The 12,451-nt window shown below is 51.8% G+C and overlaps 4 protein-coding genes across 4 annotated transcripts; all 4 read right to left on the minus strand.

Moving 5' to 3' along the window:
* Positions 1–78: 78 nt before the first annotated feature.
* N7489_009155 (carbohydrate esterase family 5 protein) lies at positions 79–1,211 on the minus strand (the record flags this gene model as incomplete). The annotated part of the gene is made up of 4 exons (XM_056714905.1): positions 79–441; positions 541–603; positions 627–736; positions 791–1,211. 4 exons carry the CDS (start codon positions 1,209–1,211, stop codon positions 79–81), a joined length of 957 nt encoding a protein of 318 aa, XP_056562527.1.
* A 1,001-nt stretch (positions 1,212–2,212) lies between these two features.
* On the minus strand, positions 2,213–4,396 carry N7489_009156 (aspartate--tRNA ligase MSD1; the record flags this gene model as incomplete). Its single annotated transcript, XM_056714906.1, has 3 exons — positions 2,213–3,331; positions 3,392–4,107; positions 4,186–4,396. 3 exons carry the CDS (start codon positions 4,394–4,396, stop codon positions 2,213–2,215), a joined length of 2,046 nt encoding a protein of 681 aa, XP_056562528.1.
* Positions 4,397–5,373: 977 nt separating this feature from the next.
* Positions 5,374–10,238, minus strand: N7489_009157 (uncharacterized protein; the record flags this gene model as incomplete). The annotated part of the gene is made up of 3 exons (XM_056714907.1): positions 5,374–7,182; positions 7,247–9,841; positions 9,918–10,238. 3 exons carry the CDS (start codon positions 10,236–10,238, stop codon positions 5,374–5,376), a joined length of 4,725 nt encoding a protein of 1,574 aa, XP_056562529.1.
* Positions 10,239–10,726: 488 nt separating this feature from the next.
* On the minus strand, positions 10,727–12,156 carry N7489_009158 (uncharacterized protein; the record flags this gene model as incomplete). The annotated part of the gene is made up of 3 exons (XM_056714908.1): positions 10,727–11,296; positions 11,357–11,557; positions 11,614–12,156. The coding sequence occupies 3 exons, from the start codon at positions 12,154–12,156 to the stop codon at positions 10,727–10,729; spliced, it is 1,314 nt and encodes a 437-aa protein (XP_056562530.1).
* Between the last annotated feature and the right edge of the window lie 295 nt (positions 12,157–12,451).

Raw genomic sequence — 12,451 nt, forward strand, 5'->3', positions numbered from 1 at the left:
ACTATTGCACATACTATTCGAATCACCGCTCCATACCATCACGGCCACCCCAAATGATCACAAGCGGCCACCATCAGTCTACGAAGAAGTGGAACCGCCAGCAGCTTCAATCAAGAACTTCGCAGCCGTCTCGGCGTCACTGCCGTAAGCAAGGTGCGCCATGACATTTCCTCCGTTCAAGCAGACGGGGTCACCCATGTTACAGAACTCCTTAACCTTATCACTGGCAAGCTTACCGACACCCTGGGCCTTGAGTGGGTCACCGAAAAGGACAGCAGCGGTGATCTGGCCAGCATCGAGGCTGTTGGCAGCATTGTGGACGACCATCGCACCCTGGGAGTATCCGCCCAGCAAGACCTTAGTCTTCGGGCACTGGCTAAGAGCCTGCTTGACAAGCTTGGCCATGGTGGGACCGCCGGATCCGCCCATCATTCCGTTGCCCTGTTCGAATGGAGTGTTAGTGAAAGGTCCGGTTGTTGATTACGACTGCAGGACGCAAAGCCAAGTCAGTGTGGTGAAGGAGGGAATGAGTTCTCATACCGCTGCATCAGCCGGGTACGTCACACCCTGCACGGTGACCTTGTCGCCGGTCAGGGAGTTCAACTGATTGGCGACGGGGGTCCAACGACCGAGCCCATGTTACCCATCTCGCTAGTTCCGCGGGCGAAAATGAAGGTGTACTCCTTGCAGCCGTCATTCTGAGTCACACCGTTCTCGGTTGAAGAACCAGAGCCGCCTATGAATTGAAATCAGTATTGGGGTCTCAGTCTATGGATTCAGGAAACAATACCGAAACTGGGGAAACCGAATCCGCTGCCGGACGAGCTGTCGGAGCCGGTGCTAGAGGTCGAGCGTCCGGGGATGGGAGAACCGAAGCCGCTCAATCCACTGCCCGACGAGCTGTCGGAGCCGCTGCCAGAGCCAGAGAGTCCTGGCATCATGGACTTCCAGGCGTCCAATCCACTACCAGTGGAAGTGCCGGAGCCGCTGCCGGACAGTCCTGGCATCATTGACTTCCAGGCGTCCAATCCACTACCAGTGGAAGTGCCGGAGCCGCTGCCGGAGAGTCCTGGCATGAGAGACTTCCAGGCATCCAGACCAGTGCCGGTACCACTACCAGAGCCGAAACCGGGCAGCTGGCGGTTCTCGATGGTGGGAGTGGGAGCCGCGATGGCAATACTAGCCAAGGTGAGGATGATAGTAGACTTCATATTGGAACGAGGGAAGTTATATAAAGAATGAACCTGAGAGACCAGCTCGACAGTGTAGAATAAGTGAACGAATGGCGGACTGGAAGGCTTGAGTGAATGAATTGAAGACTGGCGAGGGATAATCTACTCTTATATATTCTTGTATTCCTGTATTCTTCATATTGGTTCATTCGTTCGGCAGTTTACTTATCGGGAATCGGGCTAACCTCGGAGGGATGCCATCTTTTGGGAAATGTCTTAAACTAAGACTTTAGTGAAACGGGTACCTTGTTTCATCCTGCGACTCCTGCTGCAGGATATACCTGTTTTCATTGGTCCATAAGTTGGAGAACACATGGAGTAGCCCTATAAAAGATCTTCAATAGTCCCCGGCCTCTCCCGCCTCGTGCACTTCGATCGCAACCTGTAGATCGTTATATTGTAGAAAAGGGCCTCGAATTCTCTTTCAAAGCATAGCTCTAGTATATGGACCTCATGTCTGAAACATCTTCAATTGATGTATCTACTATCTATACGCACTATATATGAATATGTGACAGATCCAGCACAAAAGTCCTGAGACGCAGGATGTTAGGGTTTGAGCTAAATGAAGTCGAAACTATGGAATGTTCCCAATATTGGGGAGCTCCAAATCGGGTACTTTAGCCGTTCAGCCATAAAATGGGTTTGAAGAAAAAGCCCTAAAAACAGGATGTGGAGAAGAATCGCAGGAATCAGAACGCGAACGCCCAGTGGGACCGGATGCTCAGGGGTGTCTGAGGGCACCCCACTGAGGTCAGGCGCAACTCCCTGATTTGCAAAACAGTGCCCTGCTCGGAGTACTATGCTGGATAGAGTATGCAATGCGCAGTTTCATCCAGAGAAGAGAATTGGGTCATGGAATTTAGAATGCCGAAACCTCGGCTATAATACATCGGTATATGTAGTGCATCGGTATAGTACAAAATCGCTCATCCAAAAGGACAATGTGATATACAATCGGCAATGGAGCCGGCAAATATCTACTGCCTCAGCTTCAGGTGATACGTCTTCAATGCCTCCTCCGTCATGAGACTCGGAGCTCCAACCATGGCATCGTCGCCCCCTTTACCAGTCTTCGGGAAAGCGATCACGTCACGCACGGACTCCTTGCCGAGCATAACAGCTACAAGTCTGTCAAAGCCCAGGGCAAGACCGGCGTGCGGGGGACAGCCAGAGCGGAGCGCATCGAGCAGATGCGAGAAGTCGGCCAACCGCTCAGCTGGCATTTTCAGGATATCACGGAAAATGAATTCCTGCACTGCTGCATCGTGGATACGACGACTACCACCGCCTAGCTCGACGCCATTCACAACGAGGTCATAGTGGTCAGCCACTGCCTTGGTGGGGTCTGTGAGGAGGAGGTCGACATCGGCCGGGGTCTTGGGTGCGGTGAAGGGGTGGTGTGTGGAGGAGAAGCCTGCTGCACCGCCCTGGCCGGGCTCGGAGTCTGCGGTAGGGGAGAAGAGGGGGAAGTCGACGACCCAGAGGAAGTCGAATCCGGTCGGGGCGGGCTTGAAGCCTGCTGTGACCGAGGCAGCGTGTAGTGCACGGCGTAGATCGCCGACCGGGGTTGAACCCCCGGAGAAAGGAGCACGGGGGCGTGCCTGCAGAATGATTAGGTCACCGTGGTCAGGATCCAGTAGTTCCTCAACTTGTTCGGCGGCTTCGAAACCGAAGGGCTGTAGTCCGCACAGCGGCTGCTTGCCATTATAGATGAAGACGCCTGGGCCCCCATCTGGGTTATCGTTGAACGGTGCACCCGCAGGTGAGTCGAGGAACTGGGTAATGAACTTGTGGGTTTCAGCGGGATCGTTGTCATTCCCTTCAAGCTTGAAAGCCTCCACGATGGGATTGGTCAGGCCGGAAATCTTGCTGACTAGATCCACGGGGAGAACATGATCAAGTCGAATAATTTCCATCCCGTATCTTGTGTCCGGCTTGTCGGAACCATATTTTGCCATGACTTCCTGGTAGGATACTTTGCGGAATGGGCCCTCCGGGGCAGGGTCTTTCATCAACGACGACCAAAGTCGGCGAATGACCCCTTCAATGGTGCGCATGACATCGTCGCCTGTCGCGAAAGACATCTCCATATCAAGCTGTAGAAATTCAATTAGCATATATCATCCACCATCCAACAAACCAATATAGATACATACCTGAGTAAATTCGGGCTGGCGATCTGCACGTAAATCCTCATCCCGGAAGCAGCGCGCAAACTGATAATACCTTGGCAAGCCACTAGCCATGAGAATCTGCTTATACTGCTGCGGACTCTGAGGCAAAGCATAAGCCATCCCCTCCCTCCGTGTAGGCACAATGAACTCCCGCGCACCTTCCGGCGTAGACTTGAACAACAGTGGGGTCTCAATCTCAACAAACGGCGGCCGACACTGCTCCAGCTCTTTCTTACAAAGATTGTGCGCGCGGGCGCGGAAGCGTAGTGCTTCGCGCAGCTCCGCATCTGAGCGCAGTTGGAGGTATCGTTGCTCAGGTGGGAATACCGTTTCAGGCGTCATTATAAGCTCCTTGGGGAAGTCGTTGAGGGGGTGAATTTCTTCTAATGCGAGCTCCCATTGGTCTTGGGCCGGTGTGTTATCCGCCTCTGACGGCTTTGTCTTCTTCTTCTGAACTGTCCCGCGCACAGCCACGGGGCTGTTCGCGTTTATGGTCTTGAGCTGCTCGAAGGCATCGTTCTTGGCGAATGCTACAACTTGTAGGCTTTGTTGCAGGGTGGGATCGGATAAGCGCACAAATGATAGTTTCTTGGACAGGTCTGCGCGGTTTCCCAGATATCCGTGTAGTACTACTTCCGTATTTGCCTCAGCCTGTGCAAAGAAGGTTTCGAAATCGTGGGTGGCAGGAGGGAAGTCCACTGTAGGGCATGAATATTAGCCAGAGCCCTCTAAAACTATGCAAATCCAAAGCCTTTCATGAGAAGATATCAACATACCAGCCCGCTTGTATGCCTCCAAAAAAGCATGAAGCTGTTTAGGAGGCTCCTCCTGTCGCAAACAAGCCCGAGCATGGAACTGCCGCGGCGCCTGAACGGGGCTATAGCATTGTCTGGGCCAAGCAACTGATCGACCCCGCAGGAGATTCGAGATCTCGATGTAGCTAGTTCTCAACCGCAAAGTGCGGAGCTGCACGGCAGCAATTGGCATATTTCAACTGTCGTGAATGCAATTGCAGCCCACCCGGAAGAAAGCGAGTCATGTCGGGACCTGATCATTAAAACCGGCAGAAAGCCACTCCGCCCCAGAAGCGGACTAGCGCCCGCAGAAATAAAAAGCGCGGGATTTTCCCTCGTCAGTTTTTCTTTTCTTCTTCATCCTTCCAAGTTTTATACTTGTGAGTATTATGGTTCCCAGCCCGTCTCAACGGGCACTACCTTTTTGATCGCTGTACTGACTGTTTCCCAGAATGATGAAAGCCTAGTGTGTTATATATGAGACAGTCTCTGCCCTCTGAGGCGTGCGGCTCTCTCTCTTCGGGGAGCTTAAGGGCTGTACGAATCGAGGGTAGGGTATGTGATATATGCGTTCGGCATACCAACCTTGTTTACTTGACGGACGCGATGAAGGCATCTCTGATCCTATTCACAAGACTTGAAGGTGTAACCATTGGCTTTGGGCCATGGTTTGAGGGTTTCCCTTGAAGCTGGGAGAGATGGATGTTGGACGGTCGTTAGCAAACGATACCTGATGTCCGAGGTCCTCTCTTTCGGCTCTTATATTCCATATAGCTAGCTATGCTTGACCTCGGGGACCCTTCCCTATATCTGGGGTCTTCTCAACAGCTGAGTTGTACCAGAGTTCAATTGTTCCAGGCGTAGTTGCCCCGGTCATTGTCGACTCTCTATAACCTCATGAGAAGGCAGGAGAAATTTCAGCAGATACCTTATTCACCAACATTCTCCCATGTATATCTTCTGTTTTGACATAGTAGCAATGCAGTTACCTCACCTCTGACCGCGCTGCCTTGATTCGTCTTATAGCCATCCAGCTCTCCATGGCACGTTAAAATTTCGAATCACATCAACGTATTTTGTAAGGTAACTTTGCCCAGCCTCAAGTAATCTATAACAAGAAGAAACCCCCTAATATAGTCCCCTAATCCCATAGGTTGTCTTAACACTTTTTCACGCAAAGATCATTTTCTCCAACGCGTCTTTCTCCCCACTATTCTCAACAAGATTCTTGAACACACCTCCCTCAATCCCCATAAGATCCCTAGGCGTGCCAAACTCAGCCGCCTTCCCAGCATCCATAACAAGAATGCGATCAAAGTCCGCAATAGTGCTAAGCCGGTGCGCAATGACCAACAGCGTGGTCGCATTACGACCGAATTCCGCACGGATGGAAGTCTGGATCAACGCATCGGTCTCCATATCGACAGCCGAGGTCGCCTCGTCTAGAACCATAATCTTAGGTCGGGAGACAATGGCACGGGCAAGACAGAGAAGCTGGCGCTGACCCTGGGAGAGGTTGAGGCCGCCCTCGGAGATGGTCGCGGAGAGAGACGTGAAAACATTAGAATTGGTCTTCTGGGCCGCCGCTGGTGTCGTGGTGCCCGTTTCGCTGGGCTGGCGGGGCGTGCCAGTTCGCGATGTGAGGGTGAGCTCGTCGTCATCGGCCTCGGAGATCAGGTGCACGCGTGCTAGCGCATCGTAGAGCTCTGTATCGCTGTATTCGTCGAACGGGTCTAGATTCGATCGCACAGTACCGGAGAATAACACCGGGTCTTGCGGGATGATGGCAAGTCGGCTGCGGAGGTCGTGCAGTTTGATTTTCGAGACATCGAGTCCGTCGATGAAGATCTGGCCAGAGCGTGCCTCAAGGAATCGGAAAAGTGCAAGCGTTAAAGAGGACTTGCCTGCCCCTGTCCGTCCAACCACGCCTACGCGCTGGTTCTTCTCTACTGAGAAGCTGAGCCCTTTCAATACCGGGGGTAGATCCGGCGCGTACCCTACCACAAGATCGTGGACTTCGAGATGGCCCTCTGTAGGCCAAGCCGCGGGCGCATCGGCTCCTCCTTGGTTCTCGATCTCGATGTTGGAATACTCAATGACACGCTCTGTGGCGTTCATGTTCAGCTCAATGTTAGCATATTGCCGCAGTGCCATCGTGATCGCAGCGTTATACTGCAACGCAAAGCTGAGAGCGAAACCCGCAAGTGAAGCGCTGATACCTGGCAGATAGACGACAAGCCCAGCAGTGACAGTTGAGAAGATAGCACCGACGATGCTCATGCGGAATGCGAGCCAGCGATTGAACAGCCACAGGGTCCACCATGCTTGGGCATGACGATTTATCTTGTTGTACATGATTTCGATGTAGGTGTTTGGTTTTCCGAAGGCGCGAATGGTGATCAGGCCAGCGAGACTAGACCCAAACTGCTCAAATACAGGGCTCTTCGCAGTGCTCTCGAGACGTTTGATTTGACGGGCACCTGCCAAATAGGAGAGGGCCAGTTTCAGACATATGGCCAAGAGAACCACGCCGAGCAAGATCACCGTCCAGTTGACAAGCATTCCCGCAACCATGATTGCGAAGACATCTAGTACCTTGCTTACGAAGAACCCGATGTCGTAACCAATTCGTGAATCGATGGAGTGGAAGTCGGCTGTGAAGCGGTTGAGAATTCGTCCCAATGGGACAGTGTCCAGCCATCGGAGTGGCGCGCGGAGGATAGTATAAATCAAGCCATTGAACAGGTTCCTCGAGGCCCGGACTGATGCCGAAAGAATGCAGTAGTAACGGGCTGTCCCGATTATACAGGCAGTGATCGAGATAGCAACATAGATTCCGAGATACATAAAGAGGTCATCATCATCGTGTTGTGGGACAGGTGTGGTCGGTTGCATTGCATGCTGCAAGAGGATACTGTATTGCTCAGGATGGGCATGGGTATTGGAGGATGAGCGTGTCCAAATATTGATCCACCAAGACTTGTGACATAAGGATTAGCTAGAGGATATAGACAATGAGACTGTATGGGATTTATACACTTACCCGTCCAACCAAGAGGCACGAAAACATTAAATAGACCGCGAGCGTCACCAGCCAATAGGGCACGGAGCCACCTTTTTTCAAGAAAGCAAGGTACACTGCTATCCGCACAGAACCAGTTTCTCGTTTCTCGTCTTCAACAAACTTCTTCGGTGTAGGCGTATGTTGTGCAGTAGCAGTTCCATTTCCTTTGGAAGCTTGGCCATTTGCAGCCGTGTTCGGTTTCTGGTGGGATGTATTCGAGATCACCTTCTGGAGAGTTGTCCCCTCATCATTGAGGGATTCACGATCTTCTCCATCTGCGACAATATCCGCTTGTTCTGCAACTCGTTCCTCGCGAAGGATATCCTCTAGATGATGTGATTCTTTCAGGTCATCAACAGTACCTGCATATTTGATACGACCATTCTCCAGCAGCACAGAGTAGTCCGTGCGCGGGAGGCACAGTGCAACATGGTGAGTGACCAAAATGCGGGTTCGGTTCTGACCAAGTGCTCCGGTGAGAGCTTGCTCAAAGACATGGCGACCTGTGTGGGCATCGAGAGCGCTGAAGATGTCATCCATGATAAGTATGCCGGCTCTCGAGTACAATGCGCGGGCGAAGGAGATACGCCAGCGTTGGCCACCGCTCAGATTGACACCATTCGCACCAATATCGGTCATATCGCCGTCTGGCAGCATCTCGAAATCCTTTTCCAGAGCGCAAGCAAAGGTGACCTGTTGGTAGCGCTCTGGGTCGTCAGGGAGTCCAAAGAGAACATTCGCTTTGATTGTAGCATTTTCGATCCATGGCATCTGTGCGACATACGCAATGGCCGAGTCGATAATCCAATCTGCCTTTGTTGCAACATGATCAAATCGGTCTGTGATGGGAGGTGGAACCGGTACCTTGATCGTCCCGGCGAGGACATCACATTCGCCCAGGATCGACGAGAGAAGCAGACTCTTTCCAGATCCAGTTCTGCCGGATACCACGCTTAGACTCTTCGTCGGGAACTTTAAGGTCATGTCACGCAGAACGAAACGATCCTCGGAATCTTGGAATTCATCCTCCTCCGCAGGCCATGCAACAGAGGCACCCTCAAAAGCGATGTATTCAGCAGGGACAGTGTTGACAACGTTTTCGGAGGTAGCCAAGAATTTGTCGATGCGTTCTGAGCTAACCTTCGCTTCCAGACCTATGGACATGAGCTCTGGTATAATAGCGAGCGACGCCTCGAGAGAATTGAAGATTGCCATAGCTGTGAAAGCCACGGAAGCGGACAAAGTGCCGTTAATGATGGCGTACGTAGTCAACGAAACGGCAGACAAGCCGACGGGACCGAGAACCCAGATCGCAAGCAGGCCAATATCAGCAAGGAAGGAAGCCCACAATGCGCCAAGTTCAGTTTCCCGCGTCTCTCGGACACGCTTCTGCCATTGCTCCTCCAAAGCCGAAAATTTAATCTGTCTGATTCCCTGCAGCACTTCAGTAACGATCGCCAGCTTCTGGTCACGGAATTTCATCAAGCGGTCCTGGGCGTTCGAATACTTTTTAGCTGCATATATATTCAGTGGCGTCACAAGAAGAGAGACAGAAAGACCGGCAAAGGCACTGCGCCAGCCGAGAATTTGTACCAGGAAAACGGCACCGATAATGATTCTGAAGATCGCCTGTGGGATAATATAGTTGTAAGAGGCAAAGTCGGAAACGCGCCGAGCATCCACGGCCACATGGTTGATAATACTCTGGCGGCTCTTCTTCAACGCACCCTCGTCATCTTCGTCGGCCTCAGCGGATCCTTTGCTGGAATTATCGGATTCAACTGGCGGTTTGAACCTTTTTGTATGCTTCACATCCTTCCGACGCATGGCTTTGGCAAATATAACCGCTGACAACTGTGAGTAGATCGGAACCCCAATTCTGGAGTTGACGATCCAGAACAACCATGCGTCCACGCTCGAGGCAAGGAACAACAACCCACCCAGGGCTACCACCCAGATATACGACTCTCCGGCGTTCCAATCTGGAGTACCGCGCAGTTCGAGTGTGCTCAAAATCTGAAACAGGGCAACCTGCGGCCCAAAGCTTAGAAAGCAAATTGCCAGACTGAGCGTCGTCTGGGCGATCAGCGGCCCCAAATGAGCAACAATAATCGCTATCCACAATTTCCGGTTCTGTCGGGCAATTTCAAATTTCTCGCGGAGAAAGTCAGCACGCCTCGACGCTGTAAGCTTGGGGATATCCTCGAGGTCCATGGCATTATGCTTCACTGCGTAGTTTAGCAACCCATTGGCCCAGCTAAAAGTAAAGCGGCTGAGTAGGGAGACTGAAAGCTCTCGCTCAACCAGCTGATCTTCATAGTAAACATCCGGACGACGCGGTATCAGAACACAGAATACGGCGCGAAGAGCAGCGCTAGCAAGTTGGGCCAATTGCAGCCCGACCCAGACTACCCCATGGGGGAGTCCGAGCTGAGCTGATACCACGACGCTCAGTTCAATTCCCGGAACCGCAACCGCAATGATACTCCCCCAGAAAGCGAAGCAGCCGAGAACATATCGGCTTGTCGGTCGCGGCTCGGTGAAGAAAGCAACAGCTTGAATAGCGAGCAGAAACTAGAAAATAGCAATCAGCTATCGAACTTGCTTCAAATGGAACGGTTCCACATTTATTTTCGGGCTTTCTACTTACCCATAGGGTAAACTGCAGCCATATCGGGCTGGGATTGGGAATGGCGAGGTTCAACGTTGCAAGAACAGCCATTGCGAGAGTCGCCAGGAAGCCGACGATAGAGCACAGGGCGATGGCGATTCTTTGCCATTTATCAGAGAATGCTCGGAGCGATTCCTCGGTCGCTTCGCCATCTTCATCGCAGTAAACATCTTTGGCTAGTTGGATGGGCTCATAATCACGCGATTTGCGGGCAATGCGGGCGATACTCTGAATAGCAGGTATACTATCCAGAGCAACTAGCAACAAGGCTAGAGAGGTAGATGTCGCCAAGTAGGTCATCGTTGTCCGCTCATGAAAAAGAAAGAAAGAAGGACAGATAAAAAGAAAGGTCAAGGCGTTATCAGCCCCCAACCATAGCGAATACGCTGCATGTTAGCGCGAGCTGGAGTGTCATCGAGCGGGGGAGGGAATAGACCGATCTCAGACCCTTAGTGACTCAAAGACCTCGCAATCAGAATGCATATTAACTGTCGGGTTAATTTCCCTCTGGGGCTGTTGAGTCACACGCATGCACTACCCTGTACAGACCTCGTGTTCACGTTCACTGCATCATCTGTAGGAGGTTAACTCCGACCTCCGACCTCCGAGATTGGAGGCATCGTGTCGTCCAATTATTAATGATGTGCGGAATAACATCCATCCATGTCCTGTACAGAGTAAGCACTAAGTACTTGTGACACCTGCTGACATTCCACTCTTCCACTCTTTGAAGCCAGGGAAATTCCACAAGTCTCCACCTGTATAGCTTGTATCCATCTAGTGCCCATCTAATGCAGGACCGGCCTCCACCCGCGCCTCGGCACAAACTCTTCCACGGCCTCGTCATCCAAGACATCGCGCGCCAATCGCGCCGTAACAATGCTGCGCTCAGCCTCCGGCCCGTGCACGTAAAACGGCTCGAATCCTCCGGCAGGTTTACGAGTCCACGTTCTTTTCTTTCCTCTTTCTTTCAGCCCTTCACTTTGATTCACCGTGGTCGGCTCAAATCCAGAGGATTCCCGGTCTAGACTGAGGAACCAGCGCCGTTGGTGGATCGAGCCGATCGTGTTGGTGGACCCTGGGTAGGCATTGTTTCTTTGTATTTCAATGTCGGCGGTGTCGGTATCATCTGCATCTGCATGCTTCCCCCGCAATTCTTCTTTGCCAGGGGGCGGCGAAGACGATTCCGAGTCTGAGGTAGACGGCGCTTGTGGCACCGCTGGCCTGGATGGATGTCGACGACGCCGTTTGCGGCCTTCGCGAATCGGCCGCGCGAAATCAGTTGTTTTGTCCATCCGCAGAGTAATAGTGTAGTCTTTTGGTAGACGACTTCCGTGCAGTCGGAGTCGGATTTTGCGCTTGATGTCTAAGTGTTAGAGAACTGAGCCCACTGTCTCAACACTGTACAGGATACCTACATTTTGGAAAGCTTGTCGCAACTTCGCACTATCCGATATTGGCTCTTCCGGTGAAACCTGACTATCTTCGGACATTTCTGATCGAGAATCATCGGTCTCCGGCCCAGATGGGTCCATCAGGTAAGGTAGAATTTCATATTCTCCAGTGTCCCAGATAATCAAGCTCCCTGTTTGTTGGGAAGCTGTTTCAATGAGATGGTTCTGTAAAGATGTAAGTAATTGCTATTATACCAGGTCATGCCAGATCACAAACCCACCCATAAACAATGGATCCGAGTTTCGGTTGCATTCCGGTTTAATCGCTGGCTATTCGGATCCCCAGGCATCCCATACATAACCGACCAACTGACAGAGCTAGTCTCTGAGAACTGGAGGCGGAGATCATAATGGGGTCCTGCGATGGGATGGTCATGTTGATGGATGACGAAATGGCGTCCTTCTGGGTGCTCGTTGCGTTTGTACAGCTCGATCCAATCTTTGATTGGCAGCCGCGGTATCGGCTGTTCCGGGAGTGGGCGAACGCATTCCTTGAGCCTTGCCGAAATTGTGCTTAGATGGTCGGTCACTTCAACGTGACCTGCTTCAATAGCAGCGAGACTGGGGGAAGTATTTGGTCGTGGTGCGCTCAGTGGGATAGTGTCTCCGCCATCTCCATCCTTGACCAATTTGATGGATGATCTTTTTCGTGGTGGAGAGACAGGCGCATTTAAACTTGAGAGAGCTGGGCGCTGCCCATTCAGTGGAATTCCCTTTTTCAGTTCATGCTCTGGGCAGGTTTCTGGGCTACAGGCGCGTTTCATGATCGGAGCACCTAGGCGGAGGTGTGTCGCGGGTAGTATCGATGGCGAGTTACAGCCAGGACGCACATCATTGGCATTATTGGGTTTATGTATTACCCTACCCGTATGGCTATTATAGATGGAGAGTTCAGTAGATGTTCCGCCGAGGTTGCAGATAAGTGTATTAATAAGCTTGACTTCCAAATCTGGAAATTTGGAAGGGTTGGCAGGGCCAACGTGTCTGTTATAAATAGCATCAGCTTGCAGGTCAAGCCACAAAGCAACGAGAAGAAAATTTAAGCGCAAATCTGCTTGA

The sequence above is a fragment of the Penicillium chrysogenum genome (assembly GCF_028827035.1).
Source record: "Penicillium chrysogenum strain IBT 35668 chromosome Unknown utg000005l_segment0_segment0, whole genome shotgun sequence".
NCBI lineage: Eukaryota > Fungi > Ascomycota > Eurotiomycetes > Eurotiales > Aspergillaceae > Penicillium > Penicillium chrysogenum.